This window comes from Primulina huaijiensis, chromosome 2, assembly GCF_012295235.1.
Source record: "Primulina huaijiensis isolate GDHJ02 chromosome 2, ASM1229523v2, whole genome shotgun sequence".
Taxonomy (NCBI): Eukaryota; Viridiplantae; Streptophyta; class Magnoliopsida; order Lamiales; family Gesneriaceae; genus Primulina; species Primulina huaijiensis.
The window spans coordinates 4,335,392-4,355,611 of record NC_133307.1 but is presented as its reverse complement, the minus strand read 5'-3'; the positions used below and the strand labels follow the sequence as shown (position 1 = coordinate 4,355,611).

Genomic DNA, 20,220 nt, shown 5'->3' with positions numbered 1-20,220 from the left:
AGGGAAGAAAAGTGACGAAAATAATAATAAGAGAATGTGCCAAATTTGATATACAATAGTGTAGTGACCTAGGCCCAATAACCCTTCTAAAATAGGCCCAATAATACCAACGACGTGCACATAAAATACTTAGTTTTGGTACGGTTTCAAAAATATTACCCGAACTTTCAAAAAGCTCTCAATTTCGCTAAAAATTGACTACCGGTTTAAAATATGGCTCGACGTGTTAAAATACCATAAAGAACCAATTTTTGAAAATTTCCTGTTAAATACATCATATATCAAATTATTGAAATCAATTATTTAAATAAAAACATTTTCCTTAAAATGTCTCTGGTCTCCGTTCCTCATTCGAGCATCGAATACTGCAAAGAGCCCTATCTTATGCAATCAAATTGACCATGCTATATAATCATAAAATCATGTCATAAACATGCATTAAATGCATTTAAAACATTTAATTAACCATTTTTATTAATACCTTAGATTTGCATGCAGTTATGTTACATCGCTTCTATTTCTAGACCTTACATTAAATCTCTCCATTTATGCCACTAAGGGCCTTTGAACTGTCAATTGTGCCAAACTTACCAATTTTCTGCTCAAAGCATCAGCGACAACATTTACTTTACCCGGATGGTAGCTGATATCGTAACCGTAGTCCTTCACCAATTCCAACTGTAACGTCCGAAAAACCAAACATACGTAAAGCACATGCATGTAAATTATTTTAATTGTTTAATTGTTTTATTTAATTGATTTTAAATGCTTACTTGATATTTATTAAATTATTAAAGATATGATTGCATGATTAAATGATAATATGACATGATTTCAGGAAATTGAAGGATTTTTCCAGAATAATCGATAATAGGCAGGGGAAAGGAGACCGGGGACGACCAAGACAAGAATATTTATTTTTCATTAAATATTGGCAAGGCTTCCTAATATAATTAAAAATGATTTAATTTTCCTAAACATGTTAGAGTTCGAATTATTTTACGAGTCGAGATCGATTTTATCCGAGAAGCCGGTTTTGGACAAACAAAGGACTTTTTAAAATATCAAATGCATTATTAATGAAAATTAATTTTTAATAAACTTTTATGTTTCAAATAAATAAAAGTTATTGAGCCAAATTTAATTAAATTAAATAGGCCCAATTACTCATATACTTAGAGGCTCAAAACCAAAGCCCATTAGCAGACAAAACTAAATCTATAAATTGAATCCTATGCTTCTAAACATCATTTTACCAGCCGAAAAAACACACAACACACACCCATAATTTCGAAAATAAGGGAGGAAGAAAAGCTAGGATTCTTCGTCGTCCGGTCGTCCATCTTCGCACCCTCGCCAACGATCGTATATTCGAGCGTTCTAAACGTAACGGCATGTTTTCTAAACTCTTTTAAACATCATACAAATCATATTATGCATGAAAAAATTAGGTGTTTGAATATTTTTACAGTAGAACGTTTATTTTCAAAAATATAATGATTTTACGCTTGTTTTTAAAAACGTTATGAATTCAATGGACACACTGCCAACGTAGGATGTTATATGAATGAAATATGGTTAAAACATGATAAAATTAAAAGGGAAAACAAGCTAGAACCGAGGGAAATCAAGGAGTAGAGGAACCAAGGATTTGTGTGCTTGTTTGTGGTCTTAGTGGCTTGGCTAGGGTGCATGGGCTATTGGGGCTCGGCCAGGGCTGGGTCAGGGTCAGGGTCAGGGTTGGTCTCGGTCTAGGGCTGGGTTGGGTTCTAGGGTGGCTAGGGGTCAAGGGAGTGGCTAGGGAAGAGTCCTAGTGAACTAGGACTCTCCCCCCATGCACGCATAGAGTGGTTCGGGAGAAGAGGGGCTTGCGGCTGGCCTGGGTGCAAGCCAGGCTGCTCCATCAGGGTCCAAATGAGATAGGATGGGGTCGGGCCAGGGGTTGGTGAGGCCGGGTTTGCTGCTGGCTCGACTGGAACGTGGAAAAACGGGAGGGAGGCTCCATAGTGCGCGCAGCTTGTTCATGCGTCAGGCGGCTCGCTGCATGGGTTCAGAGGTCTGGGCTGGGCTTGGTTGGGTCTGGGCATGGTTCAGGGTCAGTAAAGGTCAGTTGGGCTCAGGGGTGGCTTGGCTGGAGGAGTCCTAGTTAGGGTTATACACCAGAAGCGCATGAAGAGGGGTGTGTGTGCAGGTTGTATCTTCTTGCAGGGCTTTGTGCGTGGGTTCAGGGGTCTGGGCTGGGCTTGGTTGGGTCTGGGCGTGGTCCAAGGTTGGTTAGGGTCAGGTGGGCTCGGTGGTGGCTCGACTGGAAGTGTCTTAGGTTGGCTAGGAGTCTATGGGCGTGAATAGCAAAGATGCACAGCAAGGGTCTTCTGCCCATGAGAGTTTGAGCGAGATAGGGTCTGGTTCTATGGGTTAGGGCTAGTCAAGAGGGTGCCTAGGTGGGTTGGCTCGAGTTTGGCTCGAGGTGGCTCAGGCGTGACTCGAGTAAATTGAGAGATGGCTCGGGTTGTTCATATAAGGGTCAATTTCGAGAATTTAACAATAAAAATTGGAACCATGGGTCCACGGGTGTAGTTCATGGCTCACAAGGGTAGTTTAGGTAATAAAAAGGTTATGTTTAAAATTTAGATTCAAAAGATTGAGTTTTGAATTTATTCGAGAATTAAACGCATCACGAATCGTTAATTAAAGAATTAATTAGAAAGCCTCGAATTAAGCCGAATAAAATTATGAAAAATTAGATTTAATCTTAAATAATTATTTGGAATAAGACCATGTCATTAAAAGTAAGAAAAAGATAAAATCGAGAAATTATACGTCTAGGGGTAAAACGATCATTTTACACTTGAGAAATTAGTAAAAAAAGCTTGGCAGCATCCCGAAGGACTATAATGCATCTTAAATGATATTCTATGATTTAAAATGATAATTTTTATGAAGATGTGATATTTTATGATTTATGATAAAGTTGTGTAATTTTTACTGTTTAAAATGTTATTTTTGGAAAGTTATGATATGTTATGCTTTTAAAAGAAAATGAAAAATATTTTGAGGGATGTGAATTGACTGTGACAAATGATATATCATTTTGTGGAGATGACATGAGGACCAAGGCCCCTAGAGAGATACCATTTTTCTGGACAAGGCCCAGAGGGACCTCGTCTATGGGAAAAAACACCAGAGGGACCCCTACGATCGTATTTTTATGGTGGAGCCTAGTGCTCATCTCCATGGACCATATAGAGCTGAAAACTGATCAGTCGACCAAAGGATTTATTTTACGCACTTGAGATTTCAAAAAATTGATTAATTATGATTTATGAAAATGTTAAGTTATTTTATTTATTATTTTCGAGTTTATGATTTATAATTTTAAAAGAAAAAAAAAGTAGAGGTCGTTTCACCAACCATCGTCTTTGTCACTGTGAGGACCCGTGCGCTAACTCATTTTCTTAAATAATCATTAGGATTAAATGGATCAATTAAATAAGCTAGGTCGAAATTTTTTTTTTTTTTTTAAATCGAGCACCTCATAAACAAGTGTCTAAAATACTACAAGAAGTTATGCTCCATCTTATTCAATTTACAAGATCAAGTTCAATATCTACAACATGATCAAAGATTCAAAACTTGTTCAAAATAAAGTCATAACAAACTAGTGTTTATCAACCACATTTCAAGTGTTGAACAACCAGTTTTACATCTAAGCCCGGATCACCACTCTAATCTCGATCTTTCATACTCTTCTTGATCCTGATCATGTCCCACCTGTTGCCATGCACACATACAAACACAACAACAGCCGGATATCTCCGGTGAGAAATATAGTTCCCAGTATAAACAACGTATACATGCATTTCATACAAGCATATACCGAAGCATAAAACATTTGTCAAACATGTATCACAGTCTAAGAAAACATAAATCGATACAAAGCTTTAAATCAAACTCTTTAACTCTTAATCTTTGACTCGACTCTTATCTAGGGATCCCGGTTTGAATAAGAACATAACAAGTCTCCCACCTACTCTCCCATTCGAGGTGGTGGTACGTCCTTATTCCCGGACTTCGGCACACTATATCGAGTGTCTACAACAGGAATCGATCTTTCTCCTAAGCGCATCGATATAAACCAAACGTCCAGTGACTTGGCACCTCTACCAAAGACTCATCCAAGATGTCTATCTCATAATACATGCTTTTCTATAACTCAATATACTATGCATATTAATCTCGAGGATTTCGAACATATCAAAGCAATAACAATTTAGTATGTGGTTTTGGGAACTCAAGTCATATCTTACTTGAGTTATCTATCCCGATTTAACATTGATTTATACCTTTCTTTTCTCGGTTTTTGGTTGCGTCAAACCAATCTCAATCTTGTTCGATAACCTCCCGTTCTTCAAGGTATAAAAGCTTGGAAACTTTGCTCTTTCTTCTACCGTTTTCGAAGTTGAATTCTCGAGTTCGAAGCCTTCAATACCAAATCTGGAATGACATTTTCGAGAGGCACAATATCAACATACAACTCAAAGCAAGACATGGTATGATCAATACTCAATCTAGTTAAATCTCAACGGCATAACGACACAATATCGAGATACCCGGCAACTCAAACATCAATAGATTAATACCAACAACTCATAACCATCAACAAATACAAACCACAATTCCAAAAATCTACACAGCCCCATTCGAACATAGGCTGGAAAAAATAACAATTGCATACGTTGTCCGTTTTTCGATCCGGTTTCGATTACATGCTTACCATAATCTCAAGAACACATAATATCAATCAAATTATAATTTCTCCAACACCAAATTTTCGAACCATGCAGGAAAATAAGAAAACTTACATCCCTTCGAAGCTCTTGATGAGAGAAGCACGAAACTATGCTCGGATCGAAAATCGGATGGCCGGATCTTGCACAATCAAATTTCTAAAATACAAGGAAGCTTGAGAATCTTAGCCATGGAGGGTATCGGTTTCTTGGCTGAAAAATTCTGAATGGAATGAGGAAATACACGTCCAAGTGCATGGCAAAGACAAGTGTCTCACTCAAATCCCATTAATTGCACTTTAGCCCCTGAAATCTTCACTATTTGCAATTCGGCCCTCACAACTCTTTTTAATTCAATTTCAATCCTAAGGCATTATAAAAACCATGGAATATGACTCAACATCCCAAAATTCATCAATTAAATAATCTCGAATTAAAATGATATAATCTCGAGCCTTACAGTCACATGTTCAATTCCTTTTATGTGAAGAAATATTTTAGACTTTTCTGATTTGTAAAAATCTCACATAAATCTTTCTTTATATAGATAATATCTTCAGATTTTCAGAGCAAACACAACGGCTGCAAACTCCAGATCATGAGTAGGGTAATTTTTATCGTGATTCTTCAGCTTTCTAGAAGCATAAGCAATCACCCTTTCGCTTTGCATAAGCACTGCACCCAAACCCAATATAGATGCATCGGTAAGAGAACACAATTTCTTTGTTAAGATGACATCGCTAATTGAGCTTCAATTGATGCTTGCTTCAGATTCTCAAAACCTTTTGACATTCAGGACTCCACTCATACTTCACATTTTTTTCATTAAAAAGGTCAAAGGTACTGCCATTTTCGAAAACCCTTGAATAAAACGCCTATAATATCCTATCAGACCCAAAAAACTGCGGATCTCTGTGACATTTTTAGGCACTAGCCAGTCCCTCACTGCTTCCACTTTCGCTGGATCCACTTTTGTCCATCTATTCGATATCACATGGCCCAAGAACCACTTTCTCGAGCCAAAACTCGCATTTGTTGAATTTGGCAAACAACTTCTTACTTTTCAGAATCTACAACACTATCCTCAAATGTTCGCTATGTTCATCCCAACTTATAGAATAAATTAAGATGTCATCAATGAAGACTATGAAGAACTGATCTAAGAATGGCTGAAACACTATATTCATTAAGTCCGTAAACATTGATGGCGTGTTCGTAAGTCCAAACGACATGACCAAAAACTGATAGTGCCCATAACGAGTTCTGAAAAATGTCTTGTGCACATCTATTTCCTTAACTTTCAGTTGATGGTAGCCCAATCGAATATCTATATTAGAAAACACCAAGGTCCCTTGGAGCTGATCAAACAAATCCTCAATTCTTGGCTATGGATATTTGTTTTTTATTATCAGTTTATCCAATTCTCGGTAATCAATGCACAGCCTCATGCTGCCATCATTTTTCTTCACAAATAATATCAGTGCACCCCACGGTGAGAAACTAGGACGTATGAAGCCCTTATCAAGTAGCTCTTGAATTTTCCCTTTCAACTCCTTTATTTCGGTTGGTGCTAGACGATAAGGCACCTTAGAAGTAGGTGCTGCATTAGGTACTAGCTCAATTGATAATGCGAGCTCTCTATTTGGCAGGAGTCCAAAAATATCATCAGGAAACACCTCATGAAAATCCTTAACCACGTCAACATATGTCAATGATAATTGACCACCTTTAAAAATTGCAGATACACTGGTCAAGAATCCATGGCATCCTTTCCTCAAACACTTTTGTGCCTTCAAAGCATAAATAAGACAAGGAGGTCTACTACTCTGTGCGGCCTCAAACATAAATTGATCTCCCCGAGGTGGTCTAAGAGTCACAGTTCTCCATCTAAAATCAATAGTTACTTCATACTTCGTTAACCAGCCCATCACTAGAATAATATCGAACTCAGGCATAGGCAACACAATTAAGTTCGCAAATACTGTGTTTTCTTGCACCTAAGTTCTGTGTTACGAAGCATACGGGTCGACAGGAATTCTTCCCCGGAGGGGACTATCACATTAAATCCAACCACTAAATTTTCAAACACGAGGCAATCTCATAACAAAATATTCAGGTACAAACGAATGAGTAGCATCATAATCTATCAATGCATTAGTAAGTATGCAAGCTAAACGTATCATACCTGTTATCACCGTGATGTCTGGATCTGCCTATTCTGCAGTCATCACAAAGAACCTTCCTTTCACATACTGCTTTAATTATGGGCAATCCATAGCATAATGACCTAGTTCTCCACACTTGCAGCAAACATTCATTGCTACCTTGCGCTGTCCATCATGGTTCCTATGACATTTAGGGCACAGTGGTTTGTCTTCGATCTTAGGAAAAGTGGTAGCTGGTGGTTGTTCCCCCTGAGGTCACTACAGGCCTTGATTTTTCTTTTTGAATGGCCTCTGATCCTTAGGCTGCAAAGCCTGTCTTTTCATCTGTCTCTCTGCATCTATTTCCTTCAAGTCCTATTATGCCCTCAAAGCCTTATTTACTGCAGCTCAGAAGTCCCTAGGCCTTGCCAGCCTGACATCATGCTTAATCGTGGATCGCAATCCATAAACAAACTGTCTCAACTTCTCAGTAGTGTTTCCACCAATCATAGGGACAAAGTAGCATCCCCTCTCAAATTTGCGAACATACTCCACCACGGTTAACTCCCCTTGCTTGAGAGTCAGAAATTCTCGTGTAAAATCATAACGTGCATCTGCTATGAAATAATGCTCATAGAATAACTTCTTGAAATCCTCCTAAGAGAGATTGGCTAAGTCTGTAGTCATCTTAGCTCCTTCCCACCAGATCCTCGCATCATCCCTCAACATATAGATGGCACACCGTGCCCTGTCCAGATCAACCAATTGTAAATAATCAAAAATTACCTCAAGTGATTTGATCCACCCCCCAGCCTCGAATTGTTCAGTAGTACCAGAAAATTCCTTGGGATGATGGCGCCTGAAGCGCTCTTGTACGTCCTCCTGGGCTAGGCCCCTACCTACTGGCTGACCCCGGCCACGTCCAGTCTGGCCAGTAGCTGCTGTAAAAGTTGGGTCATCCCTGCCAAAACTTGTTCCCCTGTATTCTGGCCATCTTCCTCGACATCAAAGTTAGGGGGGTTTCTCCTACCTCGTCCTCTTCTTCTTCCTGCCATTAACTTTCATTAATAGCCCAAATCCACCACATGACCAACACGTTCTAAAACTAAAATTTATATAAATCTTTAAGCCTCATTTTAAGACTTTAAATGAAACGTCTGCTCATTTTAAAATTCTACTGAACATTTTTTTTATGCAATGGCCGAAACCATGACTACATAAATACATAAAAGTCAAAACAGCATTTTGTAAAATCAACTCACTGCTGAATAAAATAACTACAGTTAAAATTATGAAAAGAGCAACCAACCTACACAATTACCGTTTAAAAATATAAGACGTCAAGTATATTAAAATCTGTCAAAACCCTCAACAAAACAAAATCATCAACCATTTAAAAAGCTGTTTAAACGTGTTCCCATAAAATCATATATTTGAGGAAAAGTACAAGGTCCTCGGGTTCTCGTGCGCACAGCCAATCCAGCCTACTCAGACTTCGGCACCTCCAGCCTCCTCATCAACATGCTCACCTGCATCATACATGCCTAGTGAGTCTAAAGACTCAACACACATGTAACGTTATAGCGCGTACATATACATAACATGAAACAAAGAAAAGTACTGTAATCAACATACAGTTCATGATCTTAAAAACGTAAACGTAAACATATCGTAAAAGCATGTGTGTCAAAACAGCTCATCATATCATCATATACTTATACATTTGCTTTTATTTGAATTCAGTTCATTAGTTGTGACTTTCGTATCAGCTCTAATCGTATCAGCTCTATTTGATGGATCCACCTACGTATAACTGTGGTAGCCGGTGGCTGTCGGACATCAGCGACAATATTACCCATCCACTGAGCCTAGGCCTCATCATCGTTGTATACATATATCGTCAGTCACAATCAATTCTCATCCTTCAAAAACATCGTCATTTTCATCACTTATCAAAATCATGCATATACGTAATTTTTCTTAAAATCAAGCATGCAACACCTTTTCCATAATTCATTAAAAATCATGTTCGTGATACAACATTTAAATAAAACATGTCAAATTGTGCTCAGGGCGCTGCCAGGACTAAAATCTCGACTCAGGTGCAAAATGACCATTTTGCCCCTGAAATCCAAAATGACCATTTTACCCCTGGACATCAAAATTTCGACCCGAAGCTTACCAAAATCCTTAAAACATATTTATAAAAATTTATTAGACGTAAACTCGAGCTTATTTCAAAACTTACACGATTCGTTTTAAAACTTGGAATGGGGTCCCGGTTTTAACCCGAAACTTAACCAAATCTTTCCCAACTTAAACTGTGACTTAAACCTACATGACCAGCCTCTAAATCACTTAATGCAGACCCTTTATGACCCTCGAACAGTACCCGAAAGTCGCTGGAATTTTCTGCACAAAACATCTCCAAACCCTAGTACCCTAAACTTACAAATTCTCGACCCTAGTCCCTACCGGCTCAGACCAGCCTTGGACCAACCCTTCTTAGCCCACCTTAGGACTCTCCTGGACCGACTTAACCCAAGCTCCCTGCCCCATGCACGCTGCACGACTCACGCGCTCGCTAGCCACCAAGATCGCACCAATCGGCCAACATTCTCTCATCTTGATCCATCGGGTACTTGGCTAAATCCAGCAGTGTTCGAGCCCTCCTAGGCCATGTCTCAGACCCACCAGGGTCTGTTCCAGGGTTTAGCTTGGCCCTTGCACCGTCGGATCAGTCCCATCGCCCGATCCACACACACCACCAAGCCATAACCCAAGGAACTCGATCGGCCCTCTCCTAAAACCAACCAAGCTTCGACTCCAGCCTTGATTTCTCCCCTTACTCGACGTGTACAGACCATAGCAACATAAAATTCGGCAGCCCCTTGCACAAGTGCTAGAAAACGTGAGAATGAAGCAAAAAGGATGCATTTTCATGTCAAATCCTTGCATATAACAAAACCTCAAGATATATAAATAATTTCCCACGCATTTACATATAATTCAGCATAATATTGGCGTGAATGAAGAGAAATAAGAGATACATGCGTGTCTTAGCGCTTATATGATCAAAACCCTGAATATCTACGCGCCAGACGTGAACCGGAGAAGTGGGGAAGACGTTTTCTTAAAAATATTGAAGGACCGAAGCTTGCTGCTGTGAAGGGGGGGGGTGGTGGTTGGGGAGTGGCTGCTGAAATGTGAGGTGGACGGTCAATCATTCAAAAAAAGGTTTAGGGTTTAGTTTAGATGGTAATTAAGTTACTAATGGGCCCTAATTAAAAGATTATGTGGATTAAAAATTGAGCCCATTAATCATTAAAATAAACCCATGAAGCCCAAAACACTATGAAAAATATTTCGTTTAGGTACGTTTTGGAAAATATTATCTGAGCCCTTAAAAAGTCCCCTGATTCGCTAAAATTTGTGTACTGGTTAAAAATACAATTCGACGAGTAAAAATACCCACCCAAGGCTCATTTTAAAAAATCATACACCATATATTAAATAATTGAACATAATTATTTAATAAAAATATTTTTCTTAAATATTCCCGAACTCCGTTCCTCGTTCGAGCGCGAAATGCAGCTTAAAAACCATAATACATGAATACTAGCAAGGTCAAAATCTTAAGTGTCAAATCATAAATACTTAAATCCAATAAATAACTTTCATAAACGGAAACATAATGGCTAGGATGAAGTGCTCCCCACATCTAGTCCGCTCATCCTCACCAGTTAGCGCCACCTACTCTTCTGCACCTACATCGATGAAAATTAGTGAGCCCAAAGGCCCAGTAGGTTATTTCGGAAATAACAAATATTATATAATAAAATTTAAGACATGCATTAATATTATTCCTCAAAACTTGAACATATAAAAATACATTTTTCACATCAGATTTTGTAAATAACATAACATAAAAAATTCAACATTTTTCCTTAGATCTTTCTCAACCTAAATCCTCAACTAGAATTCGCAAATAAAATTTTACGAAATGAGGCTCATAAATTCTTGTTTGGATCTTATTTTCTGGTTCAATTCCCTAGAACGGATCTTATTTTTCTGGCTTAACTCCTCAGAATAGATCTTAAATTTGACTCCCTAGAATGGATCCTCATATTTGGCGTGGTACCCCGACCCAAGGACCAATATACACACGTCCGTAAAACTTTCAGTCTTTACCTCGTCACATGTCATCAAAATCTTTAAAATTTAAGTTTGCAACTCACGCACACATAGTACATCTCCCTTAAGTATAACACTTTTTTTGGTAACGATCATGGGCTGTAGGTTAGTCCAACATGAGACTCGGCTCAAGCTTATGCACCACTGCTAGTCATGGGCTATAGGTTGGTCCAGCATGGGTCGTAGTCCATGCTTATGTACCGTCACTTATAGAATATTCTATCCCTGAAAGTGGTATCTTTCGTCTCCCCCACCCTTCAACCCAAGACCTCCAGGCATAAGTACCTACATTCTTAAAATACTAAAAGAAACCACTTTCTAGGGATGAAATATTCTATGAGTGACAGTGCATAGACATGGGCTACGACCTATACTGGACCAACCTACGGCCAATGACCAACAGTGGTACATGGGCATAACTCAATTGGTACCATCACTTTAAGAATATAGGTACTTAAGCATGGAGGTCCCGGGTTCAAATGTTGGGAGGCGAAAGAAACCACTTTCCAAATGTGGGATATTCTATGAGTGACGGTGCATGGACATGAGCTACGATCCATGCTGGAACAACCTACGACCCATTACCAGTAATGGTGCATGGACATCAGCCGAGTCTCATGTAGGATCAGCCTACGACCATAGTCGTTACAGTTATCATATTATTATTTTAGTTAAAAAAACATTAAAATATTATAAATATCAGTAACAATAATATTATTAATTATTATATAATATTTTAAAAATAACTATTGTATTATTTTTTATAATGTTATGTCCTTTTTATAATAATAATTATTATGATATCAAAAACCTAAAGCCCACTCCTACATGATGCCCCTAGAGCGCTCTCCCTCCATCGTGATATCTCGGGCACACGACGTAGCACATCAAGCATACTTCTTCCCATAAGCCTCACTTGGAACCTCTACAAGCTGAGTCGACTCGACTTCCAGTCATCAGTTTGGCCTCCGCCTATCCTCCGTCGCGAATTGGCTCAGGCCGTCACTTCAAATATATGGGTACGGCCAATTTTAGGACAATCAAATCTTTATTTATTAGTTATCTACTCATATCTACTTTATCTCTGATCACGTATTTTCATTCCTTAAAAATGTAACTTTGATCTACATAGCAATTTTCTCCGCAGATTCGGTATGAGCTTCTCACATCATAACACTATATCATCTTGTAACACTTAGCTTCCAATATTTCTGACAGCAACTCTTTTTGACACCGTGGTATAATTTTCCAAGCTTTCCCACGATGCATTACATTATTATTAATTAAAAGGGAAAGGGACCAAATTCTTTTACAAAATCTATTACAATGTTATTAATGATCATTGTCCATTTACAATTTTTTATGGCAATCGGACACATATGACTTTTCGAACAAAACATCTAGCATATATAATCTCACGCTTCTCTACAAAAACAGCCACCCATGAAAAAGTTGAAGGCAAAAATTTATCCACTTTTGTATGAATCAAAAGGGTCATAAATATTCCAAGAATTCCAAAAATCAGTCAAGAAATGCCTTTTGACTGCAGAAAACTTTCTACAATGTTAAGCGAGGACACATTTGTTTGACTGACTCCGAGTTATCGACAAATTTGAATCTTTTAGTTATTTTTTTAGTCTTATGAAAAATATGTAATCCTCCCAATAACTTAAAACATAGTCCATATGAAGTTCTTCAATCCAGGCAGAAAATGATTCTTTGAAAACAACGTAAAACTTACATAAGGTGTTCGCCATACATAAAAGTTAACACTATACTATCTTAGAAGGACATGAATATGTTTCTATCTGCAACCATTTGATTTGTGACGAATTTGACCTAGGGGATGAATTTGAACCGTAAATTTCAAATGAAACCTAACTTGGGCGCATTTGAAATTCAACTTAAATTGTTGTTGAAATTGCATAACTTTACGTAGAGTACACTTTAAACGTATTCCAAATCCACTTTATCTCAAATTATGCGATTTCAGTAATAATGGTGGTGGATTTCAAATACGCCCAAGATACGAGTCACTTGAAATTCGTTTTCCAAAACAAATCTGTCCCCAAATCAAATTCTCTCATTCAACCGCAACCTAAAATTATTTGTACTATCAAACTATACCCATGTGTAGTTGTTAAGTTACATTCCAGTGCTATATTAATTATGTGTAGACAGTTTTTAGTTAGAAAGCTACATGTTATAATTTTTCATACAATGTCTAATCACCTTCTGGTCGACTAAACATTTATCTGGTTGCCTGACGATGTAAATTTGGTCTCCAAATTTGTTGTACATGTCTTGATTCCGGTACCATGTCCACAGGGCGTGTGTCTCATTCTTCACCTGCAATCAAAACATCTAAGACATGCGGCTTTCGTTTCCTTTTTCAAACTAAATCATACCACGGAGCATAGCATTCAAGTTGCTGGATTTTAACATGGTACTAAGATAAAACAAATTACGTGGTTGGCCGCTCTTAAGATTTACATCTAAGAGACGTATATCCTCCTGACTGAAACTTATTTTTATCTCATAATATTAATTATAATAATCACTACAAATATACAAGGTATCCAAAATTTTAAATTGAACTAAAGGATGCATGACGTGTAAATAAGGGAAGGGTTTTGATGATTTCAGACATAGATGTTTTTACTTCAAGGAATCTATATGGTGTATATATCACTGAATGTGACATTCGGCCGTCGCAGGCAGGGATTCAAAACAACTAGATCTGAATAGAGTATAACTATGCATAAATAGGGATATAGTGATTTTTTATCAACAAACCTCAAGAACTTTCAAAGTTCAACATCCCTGTAAGAAGGTTGGTAGGAAGTTACATTTTTAAATGAAACATATATAAAAACTATTATTATTGTAGTCAAGGTTAAGGCCTGTGTCAATGCTAGGGTCTATCTCTTACACAATACTATACAACAAACACATTGTTGAACCTGAAACGGTATATGTTACTCTGTATCTAACCCGAACTATCTAATGGATAATACTCAAATTTTTTCTCATAATTTTTTTTGGCAGATGCTCATGAACGTAAGAAACGAGGTGAGGGAACAAGTACCTCAAGAATGCCATGGCCAAAGCTAGTTTCCCTGTATGCGCTATATTCAGGTTGTCGATCCCAACAGAAATTACCAGCTGCTGGTCCTGATGTAAAATTGCGCGCACAAAATCCACCCATAAATTGGTCAGGCGTGGTGGATGGTTCTGGACAGTTTCCTGGCTCGTCAGCATGCTTGATTGACATTTTCTCTCGATTTCCACCATCGCCAATCACTATATAGATTGGACCACAAGGATCCAGAGTATAGTTATATACTCTATTTGACCTCTCATAGGCATGAACCTGAATATTTTCACATATTTTACCATTCCAAAATTATAATGAAATGGAAAGAGAAAAAATTATGGCAAGTTGGCAATATATATAGACAATAGCATATGCTAAAGTTTTGGCAATGGTAATAACAAGGTCCTCGAAGGAACTCGATTTGTTTTCATGTTCATGAATGTAGTGAATTGAAAAAGAAGTTCATGGAAAAGTCCATGGTTTTTCATGAGATATTAACAGGTCATAGCACCTACATACCAACTTAGCATATCCTAGAAAGAAACAAGTGTTTGAAAACATAGAGAAGTTAAAATAAACAAACACTTACATGTCCGTTAAAGACTATGTCCACACCATACTCATACAACAAATCTTCCATCGCCACCTTCATACATTCAGCTTCTCGGTAGTGAGCCGTGTATGTGGCATACCAGGGTGGATGCCAAGTAGCTATCAACCATGGAGTAACATCTCGATTAACACTCTCTAGATCTTTGTGCAACCATTTATATTGATCATCTGCAGTCAAGACGTTAAAGAAAAAGTCCAGCCAGGTACATTAACCAAACTTGAACAAATGTTTCACTTTCTAGGTGACCATGTAAGGTTTGTTCATATACCTGATTTATTATAAGCAACATATGCCCCAAGGACTATAAAATGTATGCCCCCTGCATCAAACGAATAGTAGAATGGGGAAGAAAATCTACTTTCTTTTGATGGGAATGCAAATCTAGAGATATAGGATGCAAAAGTCTGATTTTCAGCTTGTTCTTCAATTTCATGGTTGCCTTGTACCATCATAATTGGAACTTTAGACACCAAAGGCTTCATAAATCTGAAAAATCATTGCTTCCACAGTCATGAACATGTTCAAAGGAGGACAGGTGCCACGAAAATGGTAGCGTGACACAAATCATAGAGATTTTAGGAAAGAAAAACTAGAGGAATCTCATGAACACAAGAAAATTTCTCATTACATAACTCAAGTTACAATCATCAGGTGGAGGTAAAGAAAGAACAGTAGAAACATAATAGTCGCAGACCAAGCCTACCGGGTTAGGGCCCTGCAAACAAAACGCACCCCAATGGCATCCCTAGAGATACGTTTTACCTTAAGCAAGTGAAGAATCTAATTGTACTCAAATGTCAGCCGAAGTATGTCTTTGAATCCAAGTGGGACATCACTAATTGCATCCTAATAACAAAATCGCAACTAATAAAGATTAACTTAAAGAGAGATGCAGAATACGAGTCATCACCTCCCCCAATAATCCCACCGAGGTTGATAAGTCTCGTGTATTGGAGTATCGGCAAACGAGCAAGAATAGCAATCAGAACCAGTCCCATTGGTAAGATACAAATTAGCATAACATACATCTCCAACTAACAGAATTAGATCAGGATTATTGCTCCTCAAATGGTCGATAGTCGAAGTGGTGTTGTATGTGAGACCTAAGTCTCCAACCAAAGCTATCCTACTCGGATAACTCCTAGGACCAGAAACCGGCATTGTCTTAAACGAGTGTATAGCACTCATTAACTGTTTTGAAGGATCTCCACACCGATAATAATATAGAGTGTTCGGTTCCAGACCTGCAGAAGATGTTAATACACCATCTATTTGAGTAGAACCACATGCTTCTATCTATAATAATTTGGCATTCGAAGATTCAAAAAAACATAATGGATTTGCCTAAACAAAAAGATCTCGGATACGCGAAAATCTCTTCGAATACCTGTAAGACGTACATGATGAATAATTCCCGAAGTGTAATTTTCGAGGCCCTCGAAAGAATAGAGCTGGCTGTACACAAGAGACTCTCCAGTAGCTTTGTGAATCATAGGAAATCTCAACTTGCCATAATGAACAACACTTGCAATGGTTTTCGGATCCAATGGTTTTATATTTCCACCCATTTGGAATTCCCCTGCACCAAGAAATGCCCCTTCTAGATCAGCAAACTACGTTCCGAGCATAACACAGAATCTCATAACAAATTAGAAGGCATAAAATTTTTAGAATCGGCCACAGTATGATTGAATCGAAGCAAATCCCAATAGATTCTTGAAAAAAACCTGTAATCCATGAAATCCAGATAGAATCATGACTGGAAGAAAGGGAGACTGAAATTTGCTCGGGCTCAAGCCCTTTGACATCCCTCTTCACTCTGGGATCAGTGTCAGGTAAATCAATTGCATGACCCCTAAAACTCTCATCCAACGGAACAGTTACGGGCTTAAAGGGTCCTTGTAAAGTTGTCGGAATCTCACCAAATACTCGGAATAAATTTAGTAAAAGGAAACTGAACACTGCTACCACTTCACGAACCATAATTTCAAGAAACCCAGGAAACTGAATAGTGGATACAATTTGAGGTGCTTTTCAAGAACCCTTTATCAAATCCTCAGGTGGCGAATTGAAAGTCCCCATGGCATCGGTACTTGAGAGTGGAGAATATGCTCCACTGATTCCCTTTGGATCCTCCATCAAAATGGAAATCTGCGTGTAGTCATAATTGAAACCATGAATTAATTTCAAGCTTTTATAGTCTTGAAATATATAGAGAACATAAATTTTTTTTTATGTAAATCAAATTGAAGTATTTAACCACTATTATTTTGTTTCAATAAAAAAATTTAAATATTCACCTTAAAAGATACAAATAAATACAAATAGAAATATAAATTAACAAACAAATTATGATTAAAAAAATTCATGAAAGATCGTCATAATCGATTAATTTTGTAAGACAGCTTTCCTACATCGCTCTAAATATAGACCAGATCAAATCATATCACAAAAATGATAAGTGATATCGTCTCATATTATAATCTTCTCTGATTTGGACAACATCGTCGACGATAAAAATGCTAATTAAAATTTGCTGAATGTTTAGACTGCTAGACAAGCTTGCAAAACCATTAGGCTGGTGATCTTTCTCAAGCTATACCATGAACATTATATATTCCATATGTATAACACATTTTGTTTTAAAGTTTTTAATTTAGTTATGAGCAAAAATAAATTGTTCTTAGTCGTTTATTTGAATCGGATTTGACATATAAGTAATAGAATACAACGACAAATTCCTCCTTTGTTTATATGAAAATTTTATTTTGTTTGTTTGAGTTCTAATGTTGATATCTAAGGTTGTTTGTTCGAGGTCTAAGATTGATATCTTCTTTTCAATCTTTGAAGTGAAGAGTTGACTTGATGGCTCGATATAAAGATCTGGACTATCAATTTTTGTTTGGGCATACTCATCTAAAGACGATCTCAACTTAGTACTTGTGTTAGAGGATACTTGAACTCCTACTCCAGGTATAGAGCTTTATACTCGAAAAACTCTCTTTTTGAGAAGTCAATGATTTCTCAATAACTTGGAGGATAGGCTTTTGTAATACAGATCATAACCGAGTGTAAACATGCAAATAACATGTAATGCGATTAGAGACGGTATTCTTATCAACTTGTTGTAGCCTACCAGTAATTTCTGCATTTAGGACAAGCTTATTGAACTATTTTTGAAATATTTCAAGGCGTCCTTTCAAATGCCTCTTCATGATGACATCGACGTTAGTGTTGTCCATCTAATAAAAATCTACAAGAATATTTTCATGAGATATAATAATAACAATATCAAAAAATATAATTTTGACATAAAATTTTTCATCTTAATAATATAGTCTTCTCGAGTTTAAATTCAATTATATTTTTAAAGAAAACTTTAAATTATGTATTATCGAATATAAAAGTAAATTTATTAGCAAATAGAAATAATGACCATTTTGCAAAAGCTTTTCTTGCAACATAAAATTATTTTTTCGTCGATGTGTCATTGTATAGCTTATTGGAAAATTTTGTACTTTTTACACAATGTGTTCTTGAAGAATTATTCTGAACTCGTCTATTTATATTCTAAGGTATTTAATTTTCTTTGTAGATATGATTGTCTTCTTTTCAGATATGTCAAATCGTTTTTGTTTACAAATTTTAGAGAAAATTTATAAATGTTTAACATGTTCATCCATATTTTTAGATGCAATTAAAATATCATCAATATAGACAAACACAAACTCAAAATAATCTTTAATTAAACAGATTATCCATCTTTATTTGAAATATTTGAGGTGCATTAATCAATCTCATTGGTAATACTTCCTTAATATAATGACATTGTGGTGTTGATAAAGTTGTGAATTTATTGTTTTCTTCTTTCATCTAAATCTGATAGAATACAGACTTACAATCAAATTTAGAGAACATTTTAATGTTGTGTATGTAACTAATTAAATTATCTATATTAAGTATAAAATACACATCAAACTCTAGAATTTTATTAATTTTTTGATAATTTTTTACTAACATGAGTTTATTTCATTTGATTTCACAATAATTTACTACCAAAAAACCTAGACTGCTATATGGTGATATTCTTGCTTTGATTAAACCAAGATCCAAATTTTCTTAGATAATAATCTATATATTCTTTCGATCAATTATGTTCATTAGGATATGTTTGAATCTAACGAACTAATATTCTTTGTTTTTCTTAATTTTAAGACTAGTTTGGAGTTTATTTCTTTTTCATCATGCCAAATGATTTTCAATGTAGTTTTCTTTTATCATTCTCTTACATATTTTAAGAATTTTTTATTTGAACTCTACATTTTTTTGTTTTAAAGTTATCTTGGGGAATTAAATTTCTCCCAATTGAAGGTTTTGTTTTGTTCTTATTTGGATCATTGTTTCTCAAAACCTTCTAGAATATTTCAATTTTAGGTGTAGAAAATTTTCTCCATGACCACGCTTGTTGTGAAACTATATTGACATTTTTATGTAAAATGTTCCTCTTAGTCACTATGACTTTTTGATCACATGGTATTCTGCACATTAATCTTCTAGTCTCATTTTCTTGTGTATATGATTTTAAATATTTGTAAAAAAAAATTGTTTTTTAAAACAAAATCTGCTCCCGTATCATAAAAATAAATCAGTGGTATTTTCACCTTGTACCAAGGCGTTTTTCCTACACTTCTGATTAGTATTTCTTATTTTTTAATCCTTTAACATAAAATTAAGATTCATTTTGAGAAATCTCGCCAGCTTTTTGAGATGATTATTCATCCCATTCTTTTGGAAAAACTTCTCGCTTTGAAGTACAAATTCCAGCTCCTGAATCAATATAAGAGCAAAATATTATATTTTATATTGTTTGTATAACATCTCCACTAAGACATATATTGGCAATAGACTCGTGGTCAATGGATTTTCCACACTCGATCCTCTGCCATGAATTTCATTCTGTTTTCGAGTCATTTTCAAGATTTGTGTTCCTCGAGAAATTCTAGTTCAATAATCAATTGATCAGGTTTTTTCCTGGAATTTCTTTGATATAAACCTCCAATTCTCCAATGTTTATCATTCTTTGGTAGGTTCCTATCATATGTTGTTCCAAATAGTATATGATATTACAAAAAAATTGATTTTATTCCTATAATATCAAATACTACTTCGACTTCTCTCAATATTTTTGGATATCTAAACTTTCCTATTATTGAAAATTTATTTTTGGCGCCGATTGGGTATCATGGGCAGGTGTTTTCACCCATACGTGACTCACAATTCTATATACTTGGAAAGATAGTCTTTTTGGTTTCAATCTAAGACTTTGATTTTTTGTAGAATTGGGTTGTCTTAGATCTGGATATCTATTTTTTGTATTAGAGGAAA

At 36.3% G+C, this 20,220-nt stretch overlaps 1 protein-coding gene across 2 annotated transcripts; it reads right to left on the bottom strand.

Moving 5' to 3' along the window:
* Positions 1–12,813: 12,813 nt before the first annotated feature.
* LOC140965131 (purple acid phosphatase 15-like) lies at positions 12,814–16,943 on the bottom strand. 2 transcript variants are annotated; one of them, XM_073425200.1, is made up of 7 exons: positions 16,563–16,943; positions 16,223–16,414; positions 15,746–16,079; positions 15,104–15,321; positions 14,812–15,002; positions 14,214–14,498; positions 12,814–13,474 (listed from the first exon to the last, which is right to left on the bottom strand). In XM_073425200.1, the coding sequence occupies exons 1-7, from the start codon at positions 16,816–16,818 to the stop codon at positions 13,322–13,324; spliced, it is 1,629 nt and encodes a 542-aa protein (XP_073281301.1). In that variant the 5' UTR covers positions 16,819–16,943; the 3' UTR covers positions 12,814–13,321. The 2 variants fall into 2 exon arrangements, with proteins under 2 accessions (XP_073281301.1, XP_073281307.1); XM_073425206.1 differs by having other exon boundaries at positions 16,236–16,414; positions 16,563–16,719.
* Positions 16,944–20,220: the final 3,277 nt, after the last annotated feature.

Bases quoted from the DNA above. Each gene is read 5' to 3' on its own strand.
- LOC140965131 (XM_073425200.1), bottom strand. From the start codon at position 16,818: ATGGTTCGTGAAGTGGTAGCAGTGTTCAGTTTCCTTTTACTAAATTTA. The intron at 15,003-15,103 runs GTATATGAACAA...TCTTGACTGCAG, and splicing joins TGTTGCTTATAATAAATCAG to ATGATCAATATAAATGGTTG. The intron at 13,475-14,213 runs GTACTTGTTCCC...TTTTGATTGCAG, and splicing joins TTGGCCATGGCATTCTTGAG to GTGAAGAATGAGACACACGC.